This window comes from Lates calcarifer, linkage group LG16_LG22, assembly GCF_001640805.2.
Source record: "Lates calcarifer isolate ASB-BC8 linkage group LG16_LG22, TLL_Latcal_v3, whole genome shotgun sequence".
In the NCBI taxonomy this organism is placed as follows: Eukaryota; Metazoa; Chordata; class Actinopteri; family Centropomidae; genus Lates; species Lates calcarifer.
Window position 1 is genome coordinate 12496932 of NC_066848.1, and position 24671 is coordinate 12521602.

At 39.5% G+C, this 24671-nt stretch overlaps 1 protein-coding gene across 1 annotated transcript in view; it reads right to left on the reverse strand.

The window, feature by feature from the left end:
• Positions 1 to 24671, reverse strand: part of ryr2b (ryanodine receptor 2b (cardiac)) — a 57746-nt gene that overhangs the window by 11544 nt on the left and 21531 nt on the right. The window contains 50 exon segments of the mRNA XM_018696974.2: positions 42 to 1220; positions 1222 to 1337; positions 1441 to 1522; positions 1655 to 1759; positions 1919 to 2047; positions 2321 to 2409; positions 2708 to 2788; positions 3090 to 3163; positions 3354 to 3430; positions 4102 to 4181; positions 4547 to 4646; positions 4886 to 4939; positions 5359 to 5410; positions 6284 to 6414; positions 6586 to 6682; positions 7306 to 7418; positions 7845 to 7973; positions 8982 to 9044; positions 9181 to 9342; positions 9480 to 9566; positions 9669 to 9756; positions 10169 to 10403; positions 10507 to 10827; positions 10940 to 11070; positions 11411 to 11492; positions 11966 to 12213; positions 12666 to 12726; positions 13000 to 13049; positions 13320 to 13429; positions 14405 to 14481; positions 14750 to 14777; positions 14779 to 14863; positions 15243 to 15366; positions 15495 to 15570; positions 16016 to 16093; positions 16247 to 16384; positions 16665 to 16754; positions 16990 to 17068; positions 17298 to 17461; positions 18647 to 18787; positions 18880 to 18894; positions 18896 to 18971; positions 19552 to 19772; positions 20151 to 20320; positions 20604 to 20724; positions 21820 to 21928; positions 22614 to 22800; positions 23602 to 23698; positions 23700 to 23738; positions 24065 to 24168. Coding sequence (XP_018552490.1) covers positions 42 to 1220; positions 1222 to 1337; positions 1441 to 1522; positions 1655 to 1759; positions 1919 to 2047; positions 2321 to 2409; positions 2708 to 2788; positions 3090 to 3163; positions 3354 to 3430; positions 4102 to 4181; positions 4547 to 4646; positions 4886 to 4939; positions 5359 to 5410; positions 6284 to 6414; positions 6586 to 6682; positions 7306 to 7418; positions 7845 to 7973; positions 8982 to 9044; positions 9181 to 9342; positions 9480 to 9566; positions 9669 to 9756; positions 10169 to 10403; positions 10507 to 10827; positions 10940 to 11070; positions 11411 to 11492; positions 11966 to 12213; positions 12666 to 12726; positions 13000 to 13049; positions 13320 to 13429; positions 14405 to 14481; positions 14750 to 14777; positions 14779 to 14863; positions 15243 to 15366; positions 15495 to 15570; positions 16016 to 16093; positions 16247 to 16384; positions 16665 to 16754; positions 16990 to 17068; positions 17298 to 17461; positions 18647 to 18787; positions 18880 to 18894; positions 18896 to 18971; positions 19552 to 19772; positions 20151 to 20320; positions 20604 to 20724; positions 21820 to 21928; positions 22614 to 22800; positions 23602 to 23698; positions 23700 to 23738; positions 24065 to 24168 — 6545 coding nt within the window.

Sequence of the window (24671 nt, forward strand, 5' to 3'; positions counted from 1 at the left end):
ATGGATGTCATCTCATATACAAGCTACAAATGAATTCATACCATCCTCTGATGCTTTTCAGAAAAATCAGTGGTGGCAGTTGTCCTGGAGGTTGTGTTGAACAGGTCAGTCAGACTAGCAGTGAGGTCCTGTGTCATAAGTCTGTATTGACCTCCCTCCTTCTTCACTTTGAGGCCGAATATGTCTGTCATTACATCCACCTCCCTGGGGGAGGTCACAGCTGCCACCTGCCCCATCTCCCTCAGTTCTCTCTGGGAAGAGAAACTGGCAGAGTACTTCCTCAGCCGATCCACACCACTTGGCACCTCCATGACCTCATCAAGAGTTGGCTCAAGGATACCACTGAGCAAGTCTGATAGCCTCATCCTTTTGGCTCCCTCTATGAGCCCACCGCTGACAAAGGCTATGTATAGTACATATATGATGCTGCGAATTACAACACAAATACACCGGACCTGAGCTCTAAAAATGAATCTTAGGAGGAAAACAGCTGACATGAGGATATCCTTCAGAGTCATTTTCATTAATGTCTTCAGGTTTTTCACAGAAAGTAGAGATGTCAGCAGGAGCCACCAGCGATACATGAAAAACACTCCTTTTTTGCCCTGGTCGTCTTCTTTACTGCTGCTCTTTTCATCCACTTCTTTTCCAGTGTACCTCTCTCCAGTGTCTGAGTCCGATATCTGGGCTGCGAGCTGCATTTCAAAGATGGTGTCCTCGCAGAAATTGACAAACATCTCCATTTTCTCCTTCTCTCCACCCTCATTGACCACATCAAAAATGAACTGCCTCTTGGACTCTTTGACTTGTGGCTTCTCCCACTGTGTGCGGCTAGATTCACTGATCTCAAAGTAGACACGTTCAATGCGCTTCCCGCTGCCAAGGATCTCAATGCGTCCTAGATAGGGCTGGAAGTAAGTCAAGACACACTGTGCTAGCTCCAAGAATGTCCTTAGTCTTGAATCGTTGGGCATGTGTTCGGACAGATTGGTGAGGAGCACAGCGATGCTGAAGCCGATGTCTTTGGCCGGTTCGTGGAAGCAATCCACAAAGGCCTCATAGTCTACAATATCACTATTGTCAGTCTCTGTGCAGGAGAGGAGGAAATTAGTCTCAGCTTGGGAGAAACGCTTGCAATTTTCCATGGCTTTCTGAAAGTCCTTCCTAGATATGCAGCCATTACGATCAGGGTCATACTCTCTGAAGGCATCTGAGGAGGTGAAGGTCTTTAAGTTTGAGGAACATGTCAAAAAACTTGAGGATCATCTCCACATTGCCTGATGATTCCACCAACATATCCACCATCTGCTTTCCAATAGTTCCAGTGACAACATTACCTGCAGGGAAAAGGGAGAGAGAGGAGCATAGAAAATAATGGTTTGGATTAATAACTTTTAATCCAAATGCAAACAGCAGGATATGTATTAATACAATTATTACCTTCTAACATGGAAAGCAAAAACACTAGCATGTCCTTCTGTAAATCCATCAGCTCTTTCAGAAGCTCAATTTGCCTTGAATCCTGTGTGCAATGAAATATACTGACAGTTACATTTTTAGCTGATCGTAACATCCATTTCAGATCTGATGATGATATTGATGAATTTTAAAGGGAAATAAGCAAATAAAATGTCAGTTGATCAATGTGCTATACCTGAGAGAGTTTCATTTGCATGTGGGCAAAGACATGGAGGAATCCAACTACAGCGTCCCACAGACGACTGTGAGCTAGACTCTGCTGGTTCCCAGAACAAGGGCCCTAAAAGACCACACTGATAATGTGAGCTGCATCATTTAAAAAACAGATCAACTAGTAGAAAGACAAGATATGTTCAGACAAAGAGCCAGAAGGCAGATGTATTCATGCCTTGGAGTTCACACACTATGACACTATATCATGTAATGGAAACTGACTGACCTGTATGTACTCAGTGAGTGTGTTGAACACCTGTCTGGCAACTTCAATGGCCTTGGAGAAGTTGTGTTGGCCCTGTGTGTCAATTACATCCTTCCCTGAGTAGTACCAGTAGAAGTCACTGATCGATTCCTAAAAGTGTGGCAAAGAAAAATGTTTGTTTGTGGTTCATTAGCTTTAGGAAAAAAAATATAATTTTAATCAACAAAAGAGTATATAATGTTGATACATTATCATGGATCTTTGAGCTTACTACACACAGAGTAGTAAGAGTAGCTTACAGTGATTGTCAAACCACTCTGGTCATAGAAATATTTCTGGACAGTAGGTTGAACAGCTTTTTACTAGTTCGGTTTGGTTAATTAATCCAGCATCACAAAGGAAAACCTGCCACTGTAGGCTTACCTGTACCCTTAGTAAATAGTCCACAGTGGATATAATGATGTTGACAGTGGTGTTGTTGCCCGATTGTGTTCTCAAGTAATTCTGGAAATCTAACACATGAAGAAATTAAGAACATGCTGAATACAACGTGAAAAGAACATTACAATGTATTTCATCCTGCGTGGGATATATAATTAGACAATGGACGTCAACTAGAGCAAAGCCAATGTGTTGTGCAGTAATTATGAACCAGTGCTAACCTCTTATTACTATTATTCTCAAGTGCCATTGACAAAGCCTATTTTCTTTTTTTCCCTTTAAGTATTTGTTACATCTGTACTTTATTCTGTAGACATAAATATATTTTATGTCATAGTGTCTAAGTGAAAATCGCATAGTGCAAATAACCTGAGTTGTGACCTTCACAGAGCAGCTGTAGAAACCGGAAGAGATCACAGGTTAGGTCTTTGTCAGGCATCACCTTCTCTGCTGGGAAAAAAGATTTGCAGACAAGGGCAAGAAACGAAAGGATAAAGTGCAAGAAATGGAGTAATAGTGTGGGAAAGGTACAACAGACTGAATGCAAGAGAGAGAAATCAGGTCACAATGGAGTGAAGGGGAGACAGCTGTTGATAATATTCAACTGAGAAAGGCAGAAAACAAAAGGAATTTGGAGTATGAATTTAGAGAATGTTCAAGGCCAGGGATCTCACAGCAGGCTCTTCTGCTATGACATGGCTTTACAGAAATGGATTTTTTTTTTTTTTAAATTTCCATATGAATACAGTACCTGAGCTCTCGTCCATGGCCATGCCTAATCCTTCTGCTTTGTTCTGCCTCTCAAATGCATTCAGATCCAGAACACTAGATAGAATAAAAGCGCACGCAGGGGGCGTGCGCGCACACACACACACACACACACACACACACACACACACACAAGGATAAGCAAAGCTTCTTCACTCTTACTATTTTTATCAATCAGTATCTGAAGCCTGCCAGCCTTTGTGACATCTGACAGAACTTGTCAGAGGATTTTCCTACATTCACTCACCTACATGACCGCATGAGTCCAGCCATGCTCTGAAAGAAGCCAACATCTCGCTTCTCTCTCAGATAATCCAGCATTTTCTATCAAACAAAAGCATCAAAGAGAAGGAGAAGGATCTCATCTGAAGATATGATCAGCTTTAAATGATTTTTTCATTACTGCAAGCTTTGCCTCAGTGTCTCTGTCGCCACACCACGTTGATGAAAAGACACAGAATTTGAAAGAGATTGGTTCTGAATAGGGTAAAATTCAACATGCTGAAGAAATGGTACTTAAATTAAGCAAAAAAGATTATTACAGAAATAGTCAAAGTCCAGTACATAAGGCTCTATAATGAGTGACCTCATAATGCATCACCATGACTTGAATATATGAATTTCTATTCATTTATGATTATTTGTGTTATAAAGGTACAACAGTAGCCCACATCTTCTACAGTCTATGACAATTTTTACTCATTAATAGAATTTTTAATATATGAAATTATCATTCTTATACTCTAAATCTTTCCTCATAAATGCAATTAACCTAGTGATCTAATCTAGCTGCTGCAATAACTTTATTTTTTAGTGTCCTCTGATCTAATCTTACCTCTTCTTTATCTTATCTATGTTCATTATAATTATCTTTTGTTCCATGACATTAATACCATAAGCCCCTAAAATGGAGAAATGGCCACCGTCAATGACAGTAAATATGCAAACTGGTTTTGGAGATCCCAAGAAAAAAAACAATTTGTACAGTACTGTACCTGTTGAACAGTGGCATTCCCTCCATTGAGAACAGCAATACCCAGCTTCAATGTAGGAGCAATCATGGAGCCCATGGTCCCTGACAGGATTTGAAATTAATCACAACCAAAGGATGTACGGTCCTGACTCAAAAGAATAATGCTGAATAACTGCAACAGATCATGATGCATATTTGATGGATGAGGTGAAGCACATTAAAAGGCCAATCTAAGACTAATGTTCTTCAGGTCCATCTCAGGAAACTGAACATTAACTGAATATGAAAACAAAAGCTCACTTTAATCTCAGATTCTGAGTCAGTGAATCAGCTCATCTTGGTTCTGTATTCAGCAAACTTAAAGTCTCTTGCTTACAACTGGCTCATCTAAAGAAACAACTGGCTAAAAGAAAATAAGCAACATGCTAGCCTTAATATCAGTCATTTGCTTCAGCTGTTAACCTTACCTTTGCTGGCACTGATAGTTTGCAGAACCATCTCAGAAGCTCCACGAAGATGCAACCTGGCCTGCTGGTACAGCAACTTCTGTTTCTCCAGCTCCTTCTCCTGAGCCACAGAAAAGTGAGCCCACGTTATAATACACATACAACAGAATTTTCACATAGTTTTTAATGTATTTGTGGTAACTATAATGTTATCATTAATTTAATAATGAACTTATTATTAATATTATCATTATCACAATGAAAACAATTAAGATGAAAAAAATTAGGCCAATTACACATTAATACTGTAAGCAAGTAACATCAAGCGTGTATCTTAAAAATGAGAGCCCATTCACACACTTCAAAGCTTTCCACCTCCTGGTCTTCATTGTCATCATCCTCTGTGTGGCAGCTCTGTAGCAGACGTACAATGGCAAAGTAAGAATCCATTTCAAAGAGATGCGAAATGTACAAATTTGGTATATACTTCACGTGATATGTACCAAGAAATCAAAGCAAAACAAACAAAACTACTACATGGTTTGTGTCTCTTCGGTGTCTTTTATTGCTGTTACTACAGGTGCTGGTAACTGGCTTTCAACTGAATAAATGAAAATATTATTATTACTACTATTATTAGTACTGAGCATTTCTCTAGACCCCAGAACCAGAACAATTATTAAATATGACCTAAGGAGGCAATTTCCTGTAATAGTACATACAAAATTATACACTGTCATCCCAATGATGATTTGCATGATTTAGTACATGATTTGAGTATAACAACAAACATTTAGATGATATGAATTAGATCATTCTCCATGTTCCATTACCTTGGCCATAATAGCAGCGTAGGACTTATAGAGACTGTTGTTTCCAAGCTTACTGAGAACAGAGAGAAGAGGTGAGATAACATCAGTGTATATCAAGGTATGGACAGATGCAGAGTTTGACAAAAGGCTGGTCAGTGACACGGTCCGAGCCAGTCAGTAGCTGATAATCATTGGATCCATTCACAGCGCTTAAATATAATCCCACTGATTGCATAATTGAATACACCACCATCTCAGAAACACCCCTGAGCAATGAGTGGACCATTTTACTCACAAGTCTGCCCAGTGGCACTGAACATTTTTACTGACCTCAGTTGCTCACTTGGAGTCTGGCTGATTTGATCACATCTCTGCAGCGACTGCACAAGAGGGAGTGTGCAGTCGCTACTTTCCCTAATATCTTTACAGTGACATGGAGCATAACAGTTAATTTAATGTTACGGTCTCAGACTGCATAAGACTGTAGGAATGTCGTGGGAATATCACAGTATTTGCATAAATAAAAACACTACTACAGGAATACTAAAAGTATTTGTAGTTACATAGTTGTTTGACAAGGAGTATTAGAAGAAAGTATAAAACCAATGAGGATTTTCTAATTGGTGGTGTTCTGTAACCTACCTGACAAAATAACATTATTGAAATACAGTAGTTTTACCACAACTTCTGTATAAAAAGAAAACAGACATTACATGTATAAGCAAACATTTCTGCAGGGTGAGCTTAAAAAGAATTGAAACTTATTAGATTTCAGGCTCTCAGAGACCAATGGCCACAGCTGTTAGACCAAAAAAAAAAAAAAAAAAAAACACACACACTTCTGACCAATTTAATATTGACTTTCCTGGCAATGTGTGATGGCCAGTAATAAAAGTAGAATGGGTTTTTTACTGCATATGATCTTTTACAATGAGCACACACACACCTCCTTTCTGTCAGGGCGCTTCGACTGAAGAATGTAATGAGTTGGAGGAGAGGATCGATTGGTTTGGCACCTTCTTCCACATCCTTTTCTTCCCCTCTGTCGCCTCCACATAGCTCCATCACTCCTCCTCTCTGCAGTCCAGAGAGAGAGAGAGTAAAAGTAGCTAATGCATGCTCTTAACTAATGCCACACACTGACCATCCACAATCCCTGGTGTCTGACTGAAGTTGGCACACTGCAGGGTTTCTCTAGTTTATGTACAGACATTTACAGATGTCAATATGGCCTCCTTTTCCACTCACAGCTAAATCCTCAACGAGCCTCTCCTCAAAGCTGTGGTCCTCAGCTGAGACCCAGGATTTATTGTAGCCTTGGAGGAACAGATTGACAGCTCTGTGCCTGGGGGATGGGGGGGCAAGAGGAAAGAGTGAAGAGACAACAAAATATTTGCATTCGTCTTAGGGGATGATTGATGATTGTTACAGCCACCAATTCACAACACACAAACACCAAAATAATATTCATATTATTACCATTCATATATCCCCTAGAAACCACACACAGCCACAGGCTTTTAATATGGTAATGAATTTCCCCTTTAGATCTGACACGGCTGTGCCTAATTAGGTTTTACATTATCTCTCCATCACAGTAGTGCCCCCTACACAATGCAGAGCTGCCACATCCACACCTGAATAGCTTCATAGTCCTAGGGTGCTACTGTACAATTTGATAGAGCATCTTCAGCATTTCTTGGTCTGAAAAGTAAACAAAAAATCCTCTCTAGGCCAAAGAAACAAATGTAGCAAAATGTGATGAATGGTTTTCCCGGACTTATTTTGTGCCTAGTCCTGAAGTGAAACGCTTCTCCCACAAAAGTCCAAATAAAACCTATATGGCGTATTAGAGGATAGTTATCTCCCTCCACCAAGACTCATTCAGTGCCAAAAATGGCCACCACACCACTATATATATATATTATATATATATACCTATATATATATACCTATGTTTGTTTGTACCTGGGGAGGTTGTAGAGGGGAGCCATCCTGAGGCAGGCCACCACTGCTCGTTTCCTCTGTTTAGATAAAACCTTGTGCCACGCTGGTTTTTTACTTCTCTGCGGATGTTCCACCTGAACCCAAAACCAAAGACAGATGATGTAACAAGGCAATGTATACAGTATAAACCTCCAATGACCTGAGGGGATTCAAAGGTAATTGTTGTAGTGTTTCACCTTCATGTGTCTGTCTTGCAGTTATCATACATGTGCACTGCAGGCATTACTTTCTTCAACATAATATAAAAAAAATGTGTTTGAAATAAGAAGCCATGTTTTATCAGTTACACCTGTGCTTTTCCTACTGTGACATGTGAGGAAAAGTCTTCCGTAAATAGGCCTACAGAGGAGGTCCATTGCTACCAAAAAGTGTCATTGTGTCACTTCTCATTTGGTGACAAGAAAGCACTACTGGTAGCATTGGTGCACATTTTTGCTACAGGTTTGAAAATAGAGATATTAATGTATTAGTGTTGTTTTTATGTTGCTTTAAAAGTTCACCTGGTCCAAGTAATAAAGGACTTGAGCTATTCCCACAATCCTGTCTACAGTCCTTTGGGCGTCAGTGACTGCCCATTGCTGGCTTGGGTGTGCAGCATAAAGGGTCCCCTGCTTCGAGCAGTCTGACGCCTGTAAAGAGAATAGCACATTTATTCATTTTTTTCCCCAAGGTACAGGTATTTCAACCATTCAATTAAAAATATTTTTAGAAAGGCTACTGGAGAGGTCCTAATTCCAGCATAATAAGGTTTATGGCAACAAGAAAAGAGAATTAGCAGTTCAAAGCAGGCACCTTCAACATGAATCAACTAAGAGTTGGTTAGAAATGGCAGCTAATAAACAACATTAAGGAACCAAGTGCTGAATCTTCCTTTGCCCATTTCTTTTAATTTCCTTGTTTGAATTCTCATATGATTAGCAACAATAGATTCACTAGTGACAATTTTTTATACAACTAACAAAAGATGGCTAAAAGGGTTGTGCAAAAACATGATCACAATTCTGTTTAGAAAGTTTGTTTATGCTGATGACAAAGCAGAATTAATGTTTTTTTCATCACTGACTTATGAATAAACATATTTATCACAGATTCATGAATAAGCAATTACTGCATGCAGATTTTGTACAGTATGTCGAGTATGTCACAGTAATGTCTCTGGTGAACAATGTGTCACTGACTAAAATCATTAAAAAAACAGCTTTGTATTTTACAGACTATGAGAGCATTCTTCAATTTAATCTACCACACACTTGTTGCCTTCCTAAAATTAAAAGTCACATGTACTCAGGCATGACAATGAATATGCACAATGTCTGCAGAATGTAGAAAAGATGTACACTTAATTTATACTCTGACTAGTGTAAAACAGGAACTCATACAACAGATACATGTCTGATTTTTCTAGATTTGCTCAGTTTCTGCTCCAACTAATGAGCCTGATATAGGAATTTCACTACCCACATCGGTCAACATATTTATCTTGTAGGATTTTCTTTAATTTTCTACTGTGAAAATTTTGTGTTTTTGTGCAAACCCAAAGAAATTAAACCTCTAAAAATGTATTCAAATATAACTGATAGTCTTATATAAATGGAAATACCCATGTACAAATGCTTATAACACAAAAAAGCCTTTACCTGACTCTGAAGATGTATAAGACCGTGGAAAACATGCTCTCGAATCTCATCTTCAGTGTTCTTCTATGGACAGAAAACAATTGCCAACATTAAATATATATACCACAGAGATATTTCAAGACACTAACCTTTGGTATCATACCACACCGTCATCATGGGGACTATATTAATGCAAATATCATTCACATTTCCGACCAACCTGAGTGAAGCTGTTCTTTGCCAACATGATAAGGCTCTGGTCATTTGGAAAACAAGCCCTCAGTCCCACAGGGAGCAGTCTCTTCACAGTAGCCACGATGAGAGAGGTGTGCATGGAATACCGATCCCCCTTTCTCTTCATCCTCCTCTTCTCATGGTTGAACTGAGTTTTTAAAAGATAAGAGCTGCATTTTTTTGAGATTACCATACAACTACTAGTAGTGTGAAGAAAAGAGACCCAGTTCCTGCACATCAGCACATGCATAATTTCATGAGTTCAGTTTATAAAAAATGGCTGACCTTGGACATTTTGTTGTTGTTGACCAAGAAAGCCAAGTTGTTGATTTCATTTTGGACCACATAGTTCTGTTCCTCCCATTTGAAATTCTGTTGCAGTAAACACATGATTACGTGATTTATAGTGTACCATATTCACTTGGATGGTACTGACATGAGAAGAAGAAAAACATTATTATGTGTCATCCTCACATGAGATTTGGCCCAGAATATAAAGACCTCTGCCACCATGCTGAACAGCTGCTCAGCCTCAGGGTTTGACTCTTTCAACCAGCTGGATCTGAGACAAGACAGAACAAAACACATGAAATTATCACCATAGAACTGACTCCTGTTAAGCTAAACATATGCCTGAAACAATAACTAAAATAATCACTCAATGCCATTGGTCTTCAAAAAAAAGTATGCAAGTATATTTTTGCCAGCTTCCAGAGTTGTTTAACTCAATCTCCAAGTTCTCAGTGTTTTACCATTTCAACAAACACTAATGGAAAATTTAGTGTTCAAAGGTTTTCTGAACCTTTCTGACTTCAGAGGCCAGATGATAGCTACTGGTGGGAGGAGGTCACTAGAAAACTACAGTATAATAAGTGTCACTTTCATTGAGTCTATAAATACTCAGTCCTGGAGCTTTTGGCTCCACAAAATAAGCTTGCCTCTCTACATCTAAGCTCCACACTAGCATTCCTTACCGATTAGAATCCACAAATGGGATGAGGAGGGGATAGAAGGCATAGAGGTCTCGCACCAGCACAGTGAACTTTTCCTGTATCTGCAACTCTGCCTCAGAAGAACACCCTTCTGCTTTCATCTGCTCCTCCTCCAGCAGCACACATTCTGCCCTCTTCCTCAACTTCTCCATCAGTGGCAGGAAGTGGCTCTTTAGCAGCTCAGCGCGGGCTTTAAATATAATTGGCTGAGAAAAAACTGAAACATATGACCGACAAATGTTAATAGCAGGAAAAAAGGAGAATGAAAGGAAAGACATATATCCATACAATGGGCACTGTGTTGTCGGTGACCACAATACCTGCCAGCTGTTTCATCCAGTCACCTTGGCTAGCACCCATGTGGTTGTGGATGATACGAAGGATGTGGCCAAGTAGGTCACTGGCATGCTGAGGAATGACAGAGGTGCAGACTACGCTGGCTGGCTGGCCCTCAGGGCCCAGGTGCCACCAACGGGAAATATAGCTGCACAGCATGGGCAAGGTGACCTCCATGACATGGATGTAGTGGGCCTGGCTAGTTCCAGCACCAGCGCCTGCCAACTCCTCCACTTTCCCCAGAGCCTGTTCCAGAGAGGGCAGCAGGGGACACATGTCTTCCACCTGATCTGGCAGCCCCAGGTCTAACAGAGACAGATATGGAAAATAAGACTGAGAAAACAAGAGGGATGTGATGTGAGGGTAAGCACTATTCAAAACTAATAACAGTGTGTATGCAATGTGTTTATTTATTACCTTCTCTCTCAGTAGCGCCCAGGGTGTTGAAAATAGAATAAGGGTTGTTTTGATTGAGGACTGGCTCCAGGAAACACACAGGAAAAGCACCAGTCAGGGCTGCCAAACAAGTGCCTGCTGCCATCCTTTGCCTGAATAGATATGCACTGTTAGGTTGTAAGCATGGGACTGACTAATGTCCACATTTTATAAAGGTCTTCAGAGTAGAAAATTATTTCTCTTTATCCACTATGTTTACTCTGATAATTACTTGTAATAGACCACAATAATGTAAAACAATCAATGTGGACAAATCATGCCTATCATTATTTCCTAATATTGTATGAATAGACAAAAATAATGAATCAATATCTGAGTAAGGAGTAGATGATTACAGTCTAAACATTAGATGAGAAAAAGAAATATTAAAAGTAGACATTTTCATCATCAGCACAAATTCTGAAATCACATTGCAGTATAGATAGGCATTACCCCTCCATGTAGATGCTGCTACTGTTGCCAAGAGAGTAGAGGCTGTTGAGGATCCTGTAACAGGACACCTGGATACTCCCCACTGGAAAGACAAGGGTATGCTTAAAGCTGAGACTCTTGCAAAGTTTCTTTCAGAAACAGCAAAGGAGTATGAAAGCTGATAGCATAAAATCACAGAGAGATGGACTAGCTGGGTGGCTGCTGATTCAGGTAATGAATGATTCCTGTAAGGTCAGGATATTAGTGAGACAGACAATATGCTCCTGCTGCTCTGTGGCCATGACCGAGATATTAAATGAGAGCTGGTTTCAAAGAGGGAGGGTGGCCCTGAGTGATTTCAGGGGGTGTGGAAGCCAGCTGTTCATCCAGCTCTGTAGCATATGACAGGAAACCACTGTAACTATTGGTGCCCCATGGTTGTGGTTGTATATTTACTATCATAAGATAATACAACTTGATACATTTTTAATTGTGTATTTTAGAATGTAAACCTAATGTACAATATAATTTCAGACTTGCTTCCTTCACAGACGTCTACAGCAAGGTTGCACTTACTCAGGAGGTCCACTCCATAGTTGTGGCTGCAAAGATGCTGGAAGAGGGAAGTGAGTGTGGGGAGAAGAATAGAGGTTGTGTAGCTGAGAACCTTGGCCACTCCTCTAGCTTGTTGACTCCTACTCTGAGGCAAAGAGACCAAGGTCACAGAAAGGTTTTCCACGGTCATCTCCAGATCAGCTGCAGCTGCCTCAAAGAATGAGTGCAGAGATGCTTGGATAGAGTCTGGGGCTAATTTCATCAGTGTCCTAGGGTGAAAGGGTAAAAAAAAGTGTGTGATTTGCAAACATTTCTGGGTTTACCATTTGGTGTAAAAAAGACAATAAATTATTTGTTTCCTACAAAAACTGCTACAATATAATGCATAATAGTAAGTTTTCATGCAGCAACTCTTTTGGATGACAATAATAAAACCAGTTAAGTGGACTAAATTAGTTGCTAATCTATCTACCAGACAAGTCTAAATGACATCAATCTCTGCTGAGCCAAGATTCTGCTTCTGGCGTCATGCTTCAGAGGCATTGTCCTCCTCAGGGAGTAAAAGTGATATCAACCACAATTAGATAGCATCAGTGTGTATCAGTGGCTCAATTACACCAGTCATCTCATCCTCAGACATGGTGGAGTGACACTGATTTGACCGCAGGCGGAGCGAGGAGATCGATTCACGCAGAGTGTGACAGTAGTGCCATCTAGCTACCTGGCATCCAGAGCCTGAGCCAAAACATGGAGGCAGCTTGCAACTGACGAGGCTTCGTTTCCTGAGAAAACACACACACGCACACATTAAATTCAAACTGTTAGCATGAACGAAAAGACAAAAAAATCTGTGCAACTACAGAACATGCATAAACGCGCATTTAAGTTAGACGAATCTCAGACAACTACATCTTAAAGAAAGCAGGGAGCAAAAATGTGAACATACAATAGGCATAGTCACAGAAAACTAAAAAGTAAACCCAAAAAGCAACAAACAAGAGAACAAGTAGAACAAATTAGTGCCTGAATAAGCTTTATTTTCACACCGTCCTTACCAAAGAGTGCGATTCTGTGTCTTACTAGGGTTGCAAGCTTACAAAAGAGGCTGGATGTGAGGAGAAAAGACAAGTGAAGTAATGAGGTGAGAGGAGTGAAAAAGTAATTACAGGACACGAAAATCAGAGGAATGACAGCACAGAAGAATAAAACCTCTTCAGTGACAAAGACTATAACAAAATAAAACTATTCAATTATTATGCAAAACATGTCTAAGGAATACTCATATAACAATATGATGTGCAAGAGCACAGAGAAAATTCTTAAATACTACTACTGTAATCGGCATACTATATGTTATGTTGGAGGTAACACATACCATGCGATTAGCTCCTTTTCTTTTTTCGAGGCATGGCTTCTGTTATCACTTGTGGACAGGAAATACAGGTGGTGGCTTTTTAGATATTGTTCCAAAACAGGAAGGATGACCTGTTGAATGGAGTTATGGCCAATGGTCACTTAAAAAAATCAACACTGCCCTTAAAAGTTTCTCTGACTAGCTTCTAAATTTGATTTTTAAAAGAAATAATTTCAAGCTATTACACAACATCACACATTTTCTGTGGCTGCTTGCTCCAGTGCTTCATTGAAGCTACATCACACTCTCAGGGAGAAATATTTGATTCAAAGGCACATTTTTTACAGCTGAACCATTACATTAAATAGATAACTCTAGAAGTGGTGTTTTTTCGCTTGTTAGTTAGACACATTTCCCTGTAATTCAGCCTGGAATATTTCAAATGTCTTGTGATCACAAATAAAATTTCAAAAAGTTCTGGGGAACTGAGCAGTGCCTGTCTGTTACATGAGTTTGTAATGATGGATCCAACAAGGACCTGTAAGGGAAGGAAGTTAAACACTTTGCACTCTATTAGCTCTTCTTATGAAGCACTGGCATTTCATAGACAGACAGTTAGATGGACAGATAGACACACACACACACAAACAGATGTGCGTGGATGTGCGACTGTGTGGTTAAGTAGGAGGTGTGGGGTGTAGAGATCTGAGGCATGACTGTTCACAGACTTGGCTGACTGAGTCTGACTCAGGGGATTCCCATCAATGAAAAATAAACCCTTTTCATTCGCTTCCTCCTCGGAGGCTGAACTGTGTGGGAAGCTTTAATCAATGTCCTGATGGCAATCGACACGCCCACATGGATTTCCAAAATGGTTAAATAAATTACACAGCCACAAAGGGTTTTACTTAGAGAGGTCGCCCATGGCAACCATCTAACAAAACTAATTAGATGACGTAAATGAAATGAGAATAAAAGAAAAGGCTAAGGAGAAGAAAGAAAATGGCATTGGTAAAAATGAGGGTGAGGGCTAACTCAATGTATGAAGCTCTATCAGACATTAGATTCTCAACTGTAGTTATATATCCATTTGATCTGTAGCAAACCTTGGGGAAAAAAATTATTGGTTGCTGGTGTGGAACTCTCTCTCCTTTGGACATCTGTCCTCTGGCTTGCATCACCTCTGGAAAGAAAAAACACAATGAAACACTGAATCGTATGAAATTATATCAAAAAAACTGACCTGAGGCAGACTCACTGAATGAAGGCTCAAGAGACAGTTGCTGATTATTTACAAAATGAGAAAATGTAATATGTTTAAAACTTAACAGAGTCAGGCAGATGGTATACTCATACCTTTGCGATGTATAATGTCAAAGTTCTTTTAAGTGTTTTATTTTACATTTATGACCTTGCCTTTGGCTTTAAATTCATGGTCACTGTAATGTTACCCAGTTCCAACATGTGCTCTTGGACCTCCATCAGTGTGAGACAGGAGTCGCTGAAGGAGAGTGTAGCTGAAGCAGTTGGCTGTGGCAAAGTCCATCTCCACTGTCTTGCGATCTCTGTAGGTGGGAGGGAAATCAAACAGGACTAATTAAACCCTGCTGCATGAAAAAACAGTAAGCTTTAACCTTAAATACTCTATAATGTGGACTATGTATCTTATTTCCAGAATTTAACTGCAAGAATTTAAAACAATATTGTGCAGTGGGAAGATAAGGAGGCAAAGCAATTATGTTATTCACTGCCTGTGCTGTATGTCAGGCTGTGACCTGTAGTGGAAGCTGTTAGAAAAAAGTGACTGAGGTCTGATTGCTGAGTTGCCTGCTAAACGTTGGTAGGATAGCAATACCACTGTGACATGAAAATGGAACACCTCCCCACCTCATACATACCGTATCACATTGCCTTTTTGCAATCATAAGCTCATTCTGTACTCACCTCCACACAGTGTAGCCATTGAGCTGAAGGAACTTAAGGACATCCTGAGCTCTTTCTCTGAATTTGGTCTTCTCCTTGGCAGTCAGAGTATCATAGGGTACAAGCATTGAATGGCCACCCCCTCCTGAAAAGAGAAATGGGTGAAATACATTGCAACTGTGTAAGTTCTCCCTGAGGGAGAGAGGGAGAAGGGGAGAGGAGGGAGAGGAGAGGAGTACAGAATAGTTGTTGACTACATGGTAGGTATGTTACCTTTACTCTCAAGTTCTGATTTCTTCCTCTTAGCCCAGGCGTTGTGATAGTTTTCAGCTAGATGTTCAGCCATAGCCTATAGAAAAGAAACACATCAGCTTATCTCACTCCCTTTTAAAGCAGCAGATAGTTCAGTTCTCCAAGAAGTAAACTACTTTTGTCAAGGAAATTTATCAAAGAAAATTAGTCCTGTCGCCCAAACATGATTACACAGAACTCCATGTTACCAAGGGCTGATTATTGCGACTTCACTGACGTGTTTCAGAAGACAATTATGTCTCTGTGGTTAAGCTGCAACTGTATTAGCAGAAGCCAGTAACATGACTGCATAATGTGACAAGTCCTATTAATAATCCTATTTACATGCAAGAAAATATTATTTAGATTACTCAGTTGTTGTCTTGTCTTATCCTTATACGCAACAAAACTGGCACTGGGCTGTTTTTATTGCCTCTGCAGATTGTGCGCTAAGATTAAAGTAGAACCAAAGTTGTACCTACTTTCATCGCATATAAACTTACACACTGCTCCCATGATAACGTGATGCTGCTCATGTCCATTGGTTTGGGGCTGAAGGTTGATGCTCCTTCAAAAGACAGCTAGAGCAGAAAACAAATGGCTGATTACTCAACCAGAAAAGCATGTAAAATCCAGTAAGGGAGAACTTTAGTGGTGAGTGAGATTACTTTTACTATATCAGACATGTTTGGTGCCCAGTGGCTAAGCAAATGTAGCCTTCGTAGTACACATACCTGTCCAGACTGAGAGACTCTGCGTGTACAAGTATGCATGCCAAATGCATCTCCTTCTTTAGTCCTCTCTATGGTCCATCCAAAGGCCAGCATACTCTTTATTGTCTCTTTAATGGCCCAGCGGTATGCCTCCTTCTCCTAGAAAACTCAGAAATAGAGTAAAACCCTAATCTAAAACTGAAACTTAGCAGGTCACTAAAAAACAGCAGAAAAGAAAAACATGCTCAAACTATACCGATATTTCAAAAGCTTGAAAATAATTGTGTTGTCCACTCCACACACCAATTTTTTTGTCAGGAAGGCAATGAGGTAATCATTCAAAGACCACAAAACTAGGTGTTTGAAGTGTAGTGAAGTAGTGAAGTACACACACACACACACACACACACACACACACACACAAAACTGATCAGTCTACCTTCTCAGCCAGAGCCCTGTAAGGCTTGAGGAGAGGGTGAACCTTGGTGTTCTCACATAGCTGCTCCCCATGAACCCAGCCATTGGCAAACTGACAGAGACAACACACAGGTTTAATAAAAATCACACATTAGAAAATATGCAGACATCAACATATTCACTCAACCACATAGCACAAAGAGATGTTTTCACATCACCAAGCAGAAAAATTATGTTAGAAATGTATTCATAAGTGGTTCGGTCCTGACCGGTGTGTCATACATCAACTCCACTTTTTCAACTTTAATGGGTTGTTCAGATTTGAAGAATAATTACTCTGATATTACCTTGTCCAGTGACCACTTCTCATGAGTATGCTCTGCATACTTGTTGACTACAAACTCCAGTCTCTCTGGCACTGACACACTAGTGCAGGAAAAGAAATCACACAGTAACACATTTAGATACAACTACACATTATTTATGCGAGGATTTATCAAGGGCATAAAAATAAATGTTTAGATTCACACCTCTTGATTCTACCACATTACAGTTTACACTTCCCCCAGAGCAGAACAGGTCATCTTCACAATATCCAAAATAAACATGCAATTTTTTGTCCACAACCAATAAATATTATTTGCCAGTATCTTACTTGGAGGTATCTACAGGCTGGGGGTCAAAGTGTCCATCTGTGTCCATTGCGTTTTTTTTCTCCAACTGATAGACACAGGTAGAGTCCGTGTGGTCAGGAGGCAGGGCATTGGCCACTGCAGCCAGGCACTGGATGCACAGTTGAAATAAGTGAGGCTCATAGGGCTGTAGAGTTGAGGAGAGAAAGTGGGCATAGCAAACAAGAGAGTGGTGGGGGGTATAGGATAGGGTAAGACGGATATTAGTTAAGCATGGTTTTGGGTGCTTTGCCACAGTAACAATGTGTGTCCTTGTGAGCCCCCCCCCCACACCACACACACAGTGGGCATTATGAATTTTTCAAACAAAACAAGGAAACCAGTTTGTTTTAATTTAAATGTAATAACTTTGGATTTAATCATTTTGGATACAAAGACATGTTTCCTGCGAATGAAGTCTCTCTCATGTAGTCATGTAAAAACCCTGTTAGAAACCTGGTTAAGTGGCCAAGAAATTCCATTTCTCCAACTGAAATCTAACTCTAAATCCCTACCTCTTAAGTCTGTTGGTCACATGATGCTTAAGAATCAAATCACCACAAAAAGCAAACAATAACACATTTAATTGAGTGAATGTAAACAATGTATGACACAAACTGTAACATATTCTGTATCCCACAAAGTTAAATTGGAATAAAATTTTATTCATATATCCAGTTTTCCTTATTATACAATTTGATTTCACCTGTTTCCATCTTAGCTTCAGTTGTACCCATATTTACAGTGAGCAGTAGACAATAAATAGACTAACTGATATACTGTACACCTAAGATACAGTATATATAGAGTAAGTTATATTCTGTGATAATTTCTCTGAATAAGTTATGAAATTCTTTGCAATGCTGACAGTGAAATCAGTTTCTCTGGTTGTTTGATGTGGGCCTCACAAGGGCCCGGAACGACCTCATGAGCTTATTTCTTTGATGTTTTCATTTTCGGAATTAGTCAGGTAAATGTTTGGCAGAAAATATTCTGGTGTGTGCTTACAGTGAACTGAGAGAAGATTCAGTTATTGATTACGTCTCTCACATTTCCAACAAGTCTGTGTAAGGATGGGAGGCTACATACCAGGATATGAAAAATTAACTCTTAATCTCAAGTGTGTAGTCATTTTACTGTTTTCTCCTGAAATGGACTTTGAAGAGGATGGAAAAAGAATAGAAGCGATAAATCAATGGTGGGATTACACTGTCAAAAAATGGATCATTTATTCATTTTCTGTAACTTTTTGGTGCTCTGGGAAAATATTATTGTAATTCTAAATCATTTCAATGTGATCTTGAGATCAACACAGGTATTCAGTATGGTTTACCTTCTTTGCCAAGGCCTTAAACACTCCCCAGAACAATTTTCTAGATAGGTGGAGCTCCTCTTCAGAGGCCAAACCCTGGTCACCCTGCCCACCACTTAGCAAGTAGTACTTCCACCTCTGCTCGTAGTGACTGGTCAGGAGCTGGCAGATGAAGGTATTGACCAGATCATTTTAACTTGGTGTAATAATAGATTTTCACATATATCGTGGGAAACTGCAATTTGTGCGTTCACCTTTAATGGCATCTCAGCTGTGGTCTGTGAGACGGGGAACATCAAAGACAAGTTGACGAAGAAGAGGCTGCATCATGGATGGTTGGATTTGACTGAGGACACAGATGAGTGCTGAATTAGTCACATGAACAGATGCACACCCACCACATCTACACACACACACAAAGCACACACACAATGAATGATATTATGGCTGATTATCATGTCTCAGAAGAATGTCACATAATTAAGAAGATGCCATAGGAAAGATGTTCATTAAACTGTTACAAATGTAGATTGAATTTGGTAAATTATATCTGAATTGTGCAAAAATGGGATTTATAGTGATTCATTAAATATAATGACATGTCTGCATCAGTTAACAATAATTTGTTGCCATATTCTTGTTTCTCTTCTCAGCAGATGATTTGATCAAATAGCAAAAAGACAGTGGGGTCAATAGAAATAGGAAACCAATTGTGAAATAATGCAGGGATTCATAAAATAAAAAACAGCAGACCACAGAAGATGCAGCTACTAAAAATAACCCTGTACTGCAATTTGCTAAAAAAAAAAATCAATACCCTACCTGCAGACAGCAACAGCAGCAACTCTGCAATATTAACCTTGGGGAGACTGAACCCTAAATCCCAGTGACTACACCCATCATACCAACTAAAAAATACCACCTACCTGCACACAGCCAACAAGCAATCTTCTATAGTATCTCTCTGAGCCTTAGTCAAGCTATGAGCTCTGGAGAGGTTGTAGACTGCCTGAATGAGAGAATCAACCAGCAAGGTATGGTCCTCTAATCCACAGAAAAGAGCTGAACATTTGATGAGCAGGGGAAGCACAGCTGCACACAAGTATCTGTTGAGAGCCAGGGCCATATCAGTTGATCCTAAATCAGCCTGCAAAGGAAACGATAGACACACTTACACAGAGGCCAATAACATAAGTGGGACTAAACAAGAAGAAATGGGGACCATTGTCAGAATGTTCCTAAGTTTATCTTGGTAAATTGCACAAATAATTAATAAATAATCAAACTGAGACAACCAAATCTTCTGTAAGTCAGTGCACGAAGTTGTGTTTAAGAGGCTTTTTCAACAATCCCAGTAATGCTATGATTTGAGTTGCAATGCTGGGGACAGGAGGGCAGTGGAGTAGATATTTTTCACTGGTGACATGGTACAGCTTGGATCAATACAAAGTCACAGGTCACTCCTACAATGGTACACTGACTCTCTCAAGCAGATGAAGGGGTGGAACAACTTTTCTCTGCTCACAGTGTCAAGCAAGACGGCTGCCTGAAGGTCAGGCAGAAAACCGACTTCTAGGAGGTGGAGAAAAAAAGCCTGGTTCTCGATGCCATAAACCCGGTCCAGGAATAGAACCATAGCTGCTTTGTGGTCTGGGCAGAACACTGTAGACAGATCAGGCTCAACCACCAGACCATCTGGAGAAACAAATGAATGATAGAGATTAGATGTTATGACCAAAGGTCATACTGTCATAATGTGTATTGTACATTTTCGTCTATACGTACAAGATGGTGACACGACAGGAGAGTCAAAGGGACACAGTAACTACAAAAATGTCCATGGTGCTTTAACATCTAATGAGATTCTAAATAAAACCATAATTTAATAGGCAGTGATTAGAGGCAGGTTTCTGGGCAATGACTTAATATAGCTGAATGTACTTTAGTGATAGAAGATTGACTGATTGGCTCTTTTAACCTTTGGACACTGAAGGGATTTGAAAGGAGATGCTGATGATTCCCTCAAGATCCTGAATGGGGATAAGCGACCTCAGAATGGCCCGGATGCGGATGGCTTCTCCTTTGCCTCCTTGAATTAACTGGACATGAATTCAGAAAAAAAAAAAAAAAATACCAGTCAGTCATTTAAAGCTTATCTGAGATCACTGATGGGCATAATATGTAATGACACAGTAACAAATAATATCAGACATACATTGTGTACACTGTACATTGTATTTTCAGTGTTAGGATGTATACTGATTCTATAGAATACTAGGGACATCTTCCTATGTTTAGTTTCAATCCAAATCCAGCTGAGAAACTGAGTTGAGACTGTTTTGCTGATTTGTTTTCATAAACATCACTGTGTATTACTACACTCTTGCTGATTTAAGACCTGAAAGTCTGGTGGTTCCTTTTATCTGTCTTGAAATTTTCTTTTACTTTCTATTCCATTTGCTTTTTCATTCATTCTTAAATGCTTTTATGCATTTTCATTACTTCTGTATTCTATGTTTGAAGGATACAACACAAAAAAAATTGCTGTCTTGCCTTTGCACTTCAATCCTACTGTAATAGGCAAAAAGAAATGCAGTGTTTCAAAAGGCAAGTTTTATACTGACAGATACACAAGCTCTCACCCTAGGCTGGTCTAGTCTGAGGTTTTTGCTGCTCACACAGTGCTCACACAAGTCACATTCAGACAGAATTAAGATAATGACTCTGCAAGCGTTGAGTAAATATCACCAAGAGAGATGGATATCATAGAGCACCTGTTAAAAATTGGATAGCAACATAGTATATGACAAAATGTATAATATGAACAGTGCTTCTAATATTCTCTAGACAATGTATATTAATACAGTGTGGTTCAACAAAGGCGTTTCACTGTTGTAGAGTTTAATCATTGGTATTCAAGCCATGATTCTGGCATCAAATTTCATTGTTGAACAAATGCCCACAGTTTTGTATTAAATATTTCATTTTTCAGTTTGTCAGTTTTGTCTGAACATCCTGTATGTGGACCAAGCCATTATGTGGAAAACGGTAAAAGCAATAAAGTGACTTTTTTTTTTTGTTTTGGGCTCATTCTTTAAAAAGCAGTTTGCAGACTTTCTCCATTAGGTTTTATTGTTTGAGACAACAGTGGATATTGATGGGAAATGGCTGCTGAAGGCTGGGAAAACACTCACATGCATCTCTGGAGCGCAACGGCCCAGCAAGTCAATAAGGGCTGAGTAGAAGGTCATGATGGCATGCCCCACATGAATGAGGTCATCATCATGGTCCTGGATGACATCTCTGTTACAGGAAATAATCATAATGGTCAAAAGCTTGTCATGAACTAAAACTGATCTATAGGGATTGTTAACATAATAAAATAACTGATCAGAAATAATCAGTGTCAGTAAACTGTTGCAATTTTGTATTTAGGTTATTTAACCTCTATTTACCAAGGGCAGGATTGGCTGAACACAGACACAGAGCTCCAGAAAGTAAATGCTCTAAAAAAGGTTTTAGAGAAAAATACTTGCAAGACTTATTGTGGCATGGTATAAAAACAGAGCTGAACAGGCTTACAGTACAACTAATACAATGTTTAATGACATTTAGATGCCTATCCAATGTCTATTTTTAAAACCAGCATTTTGATTGTATATTTGATAAATCTCTTTCAAGGCTCGTTTACAGAAAGTGTAGCATTTGTGTCAAATCCTCCACCAAACACAAAATCCCTCGTCTCTGATTAAGATCAATGATGCTGAACTTTGATTCTATGTGCCAGTGAACTTTCAATGCACAACCACTGAGATTACAAATTGGTGTGAGAAAGCAATCCAGCAGAAACAAAGAAGAAACATAAAGTTAAGCAGCTTTTTATGCTTAGACCTTTGTATGTGTACGTGTGTGTACAATATCAAAGCAATTTCTGATCTACAGATTCTGAGTAATTTTGTATACAGCATTACACACATCTAATACTGACAGTGTTCTGTTGGACTGGTACTTGGTGCATGGTCCATCCATAGAGGGGTCCTCAGAGATCTTGATGGCTTCCTCCATGGCTGCTAGTAGACCATTTCCCCCATCACCACGCAGGGCAGGACCAAAACACTCAGGCCGACGAATCAGCAACCTCAATACCACGTAAGCGTTTTCCTCTACACTCTCACCTGTGGACAAGGAACGCACAGAGAATAAAGACTACACACTGGTGGGCTGGATGAAATGATAGATTTTGTGTGTGTGTGTGTGTGAGGGCACTGGACATTTTTGTCTCCAGTATATTTTTTGCCAAACTTTATCAACAGGAAAAATTTCATGACAAGGACTTGTCACTTGTCTTAGGAGGAGACAGTGATCAATCAAAAACACACCAGGAGGACGAAAATCATGATACCCAAGTTAATATATGTACAGCTCATAGATTGAATAGAAAGGAGGTATATATATATATATATATATATATATATAATGCTCTGTGTGTGTGTGTGTGTGTACATACATACATACACACACACACACACACACACACACACACACACACACACATATTGATAGGTATGCGGTTGGGAAAGCCAATGCCATTTGGCTGAACTGTTGCCCTGTGGGCACTGCTTTAGAGTAAGGAAAATCAATAGCAGAAGACCCAGAGAATGAATTACCTCTATTCCAAATAGTTTACTTAATTGGCAGCATTAAATAATGCAGCATCTTAGGCCTTTTCAACTTTGCAGTTTGCTCTCACTACTCGTGTACTGTCACAAAGATGTACTTGGCTGCCAAAAATAAAGACTTGCTCATAGACAAATGGCTGAATTAAATAACCACACCAACCACTTTTTACACGATTAGTTAAAATGATTAAGTACATTTTGAATGATATAAATTGTCTGGTATCATCAGAAAACACAACACAAACACAACATGTCTTCTGAATGGGATAAATTCTATGGGTAGAACTGGCAGGTTACCATTGCAGAAGACAGCAAAACGTAGAAAATCTAAGTAACGCTCGCCCTCCACAGGATTCCATCCAATATCAGGATAGCCTTTTGATACTAGCAGTTGGACAGCTCTGGAGGCCACAGCGAGCAAGGTACTGCACCACCTGAAAGTAGATTAAATTAGACAACAAAGTGAAAGTAACTGGTGTTGTCTTAACATTATGCTTTTTAGACATGATAGCTAAGTACAGCAGGCAGGTGGAGTAAACACAGAGTATTATATACAGAGAAAACTAAGATATCACAGTGAGTGACAGTGCCATCTAAACACCTAAAGATAAATAGCAGAGCAGTGAAATGACACTGAAAACACAGAGAATAATAAGCAACAGCAAATAATGTTCAGTATACAGCAAAGCACATATATACTTGACATAATGGAGACTGTTAAGTGCACTGCTGTAGAGGAAGGCACAGGATATGAATTCACCCTCTCTAGGTCGGATTCTTTCAGTGCTAAGGCCAGTTCGTTATTATCCATTACAGAAGCTGCTGCCACATCTAGAGGAGTGGCTCCACGCATGGATGGCGAAGCTACAAGACAAAGGCATAAAACAATGAGAACACCAACTCATAAACTATAAGTCATGATGCTGTGGTTTCTTATTTCTTATATCCTAAAACCTTCACAAGGTTAATACAGCCCAAACATTTAGCTCTCAATACAAAGAGCATCTCAAAGAATAACTTGTTTCTCCACTTTCATATGAGCAAAATAATTTCCTAGCAAAGAGTAAAAGGGTCTGACGCAGTGAGACTCATAATCATGGAATTCAATGCAATAGCCCTACAATAAATTTTTACTTAGCAAAGTACCTTTGTAAAGTTAGACACTGAAGATGTATTGCCATCCTTACAACAGCTCTACAAACTAAAATGACAGCTAAAAACTGCCTGAGTTTAATAAACACCTCTCTCGAAAAACAAAGAGTTATAGGCATGAAGGGTTATTATATTTTAATGCATCACAGTAGATTCTACAGGAGTTACTGTTGCTTTGCATTTCACTTAGAAACAGGCAGGTGTGAAAATGAAAT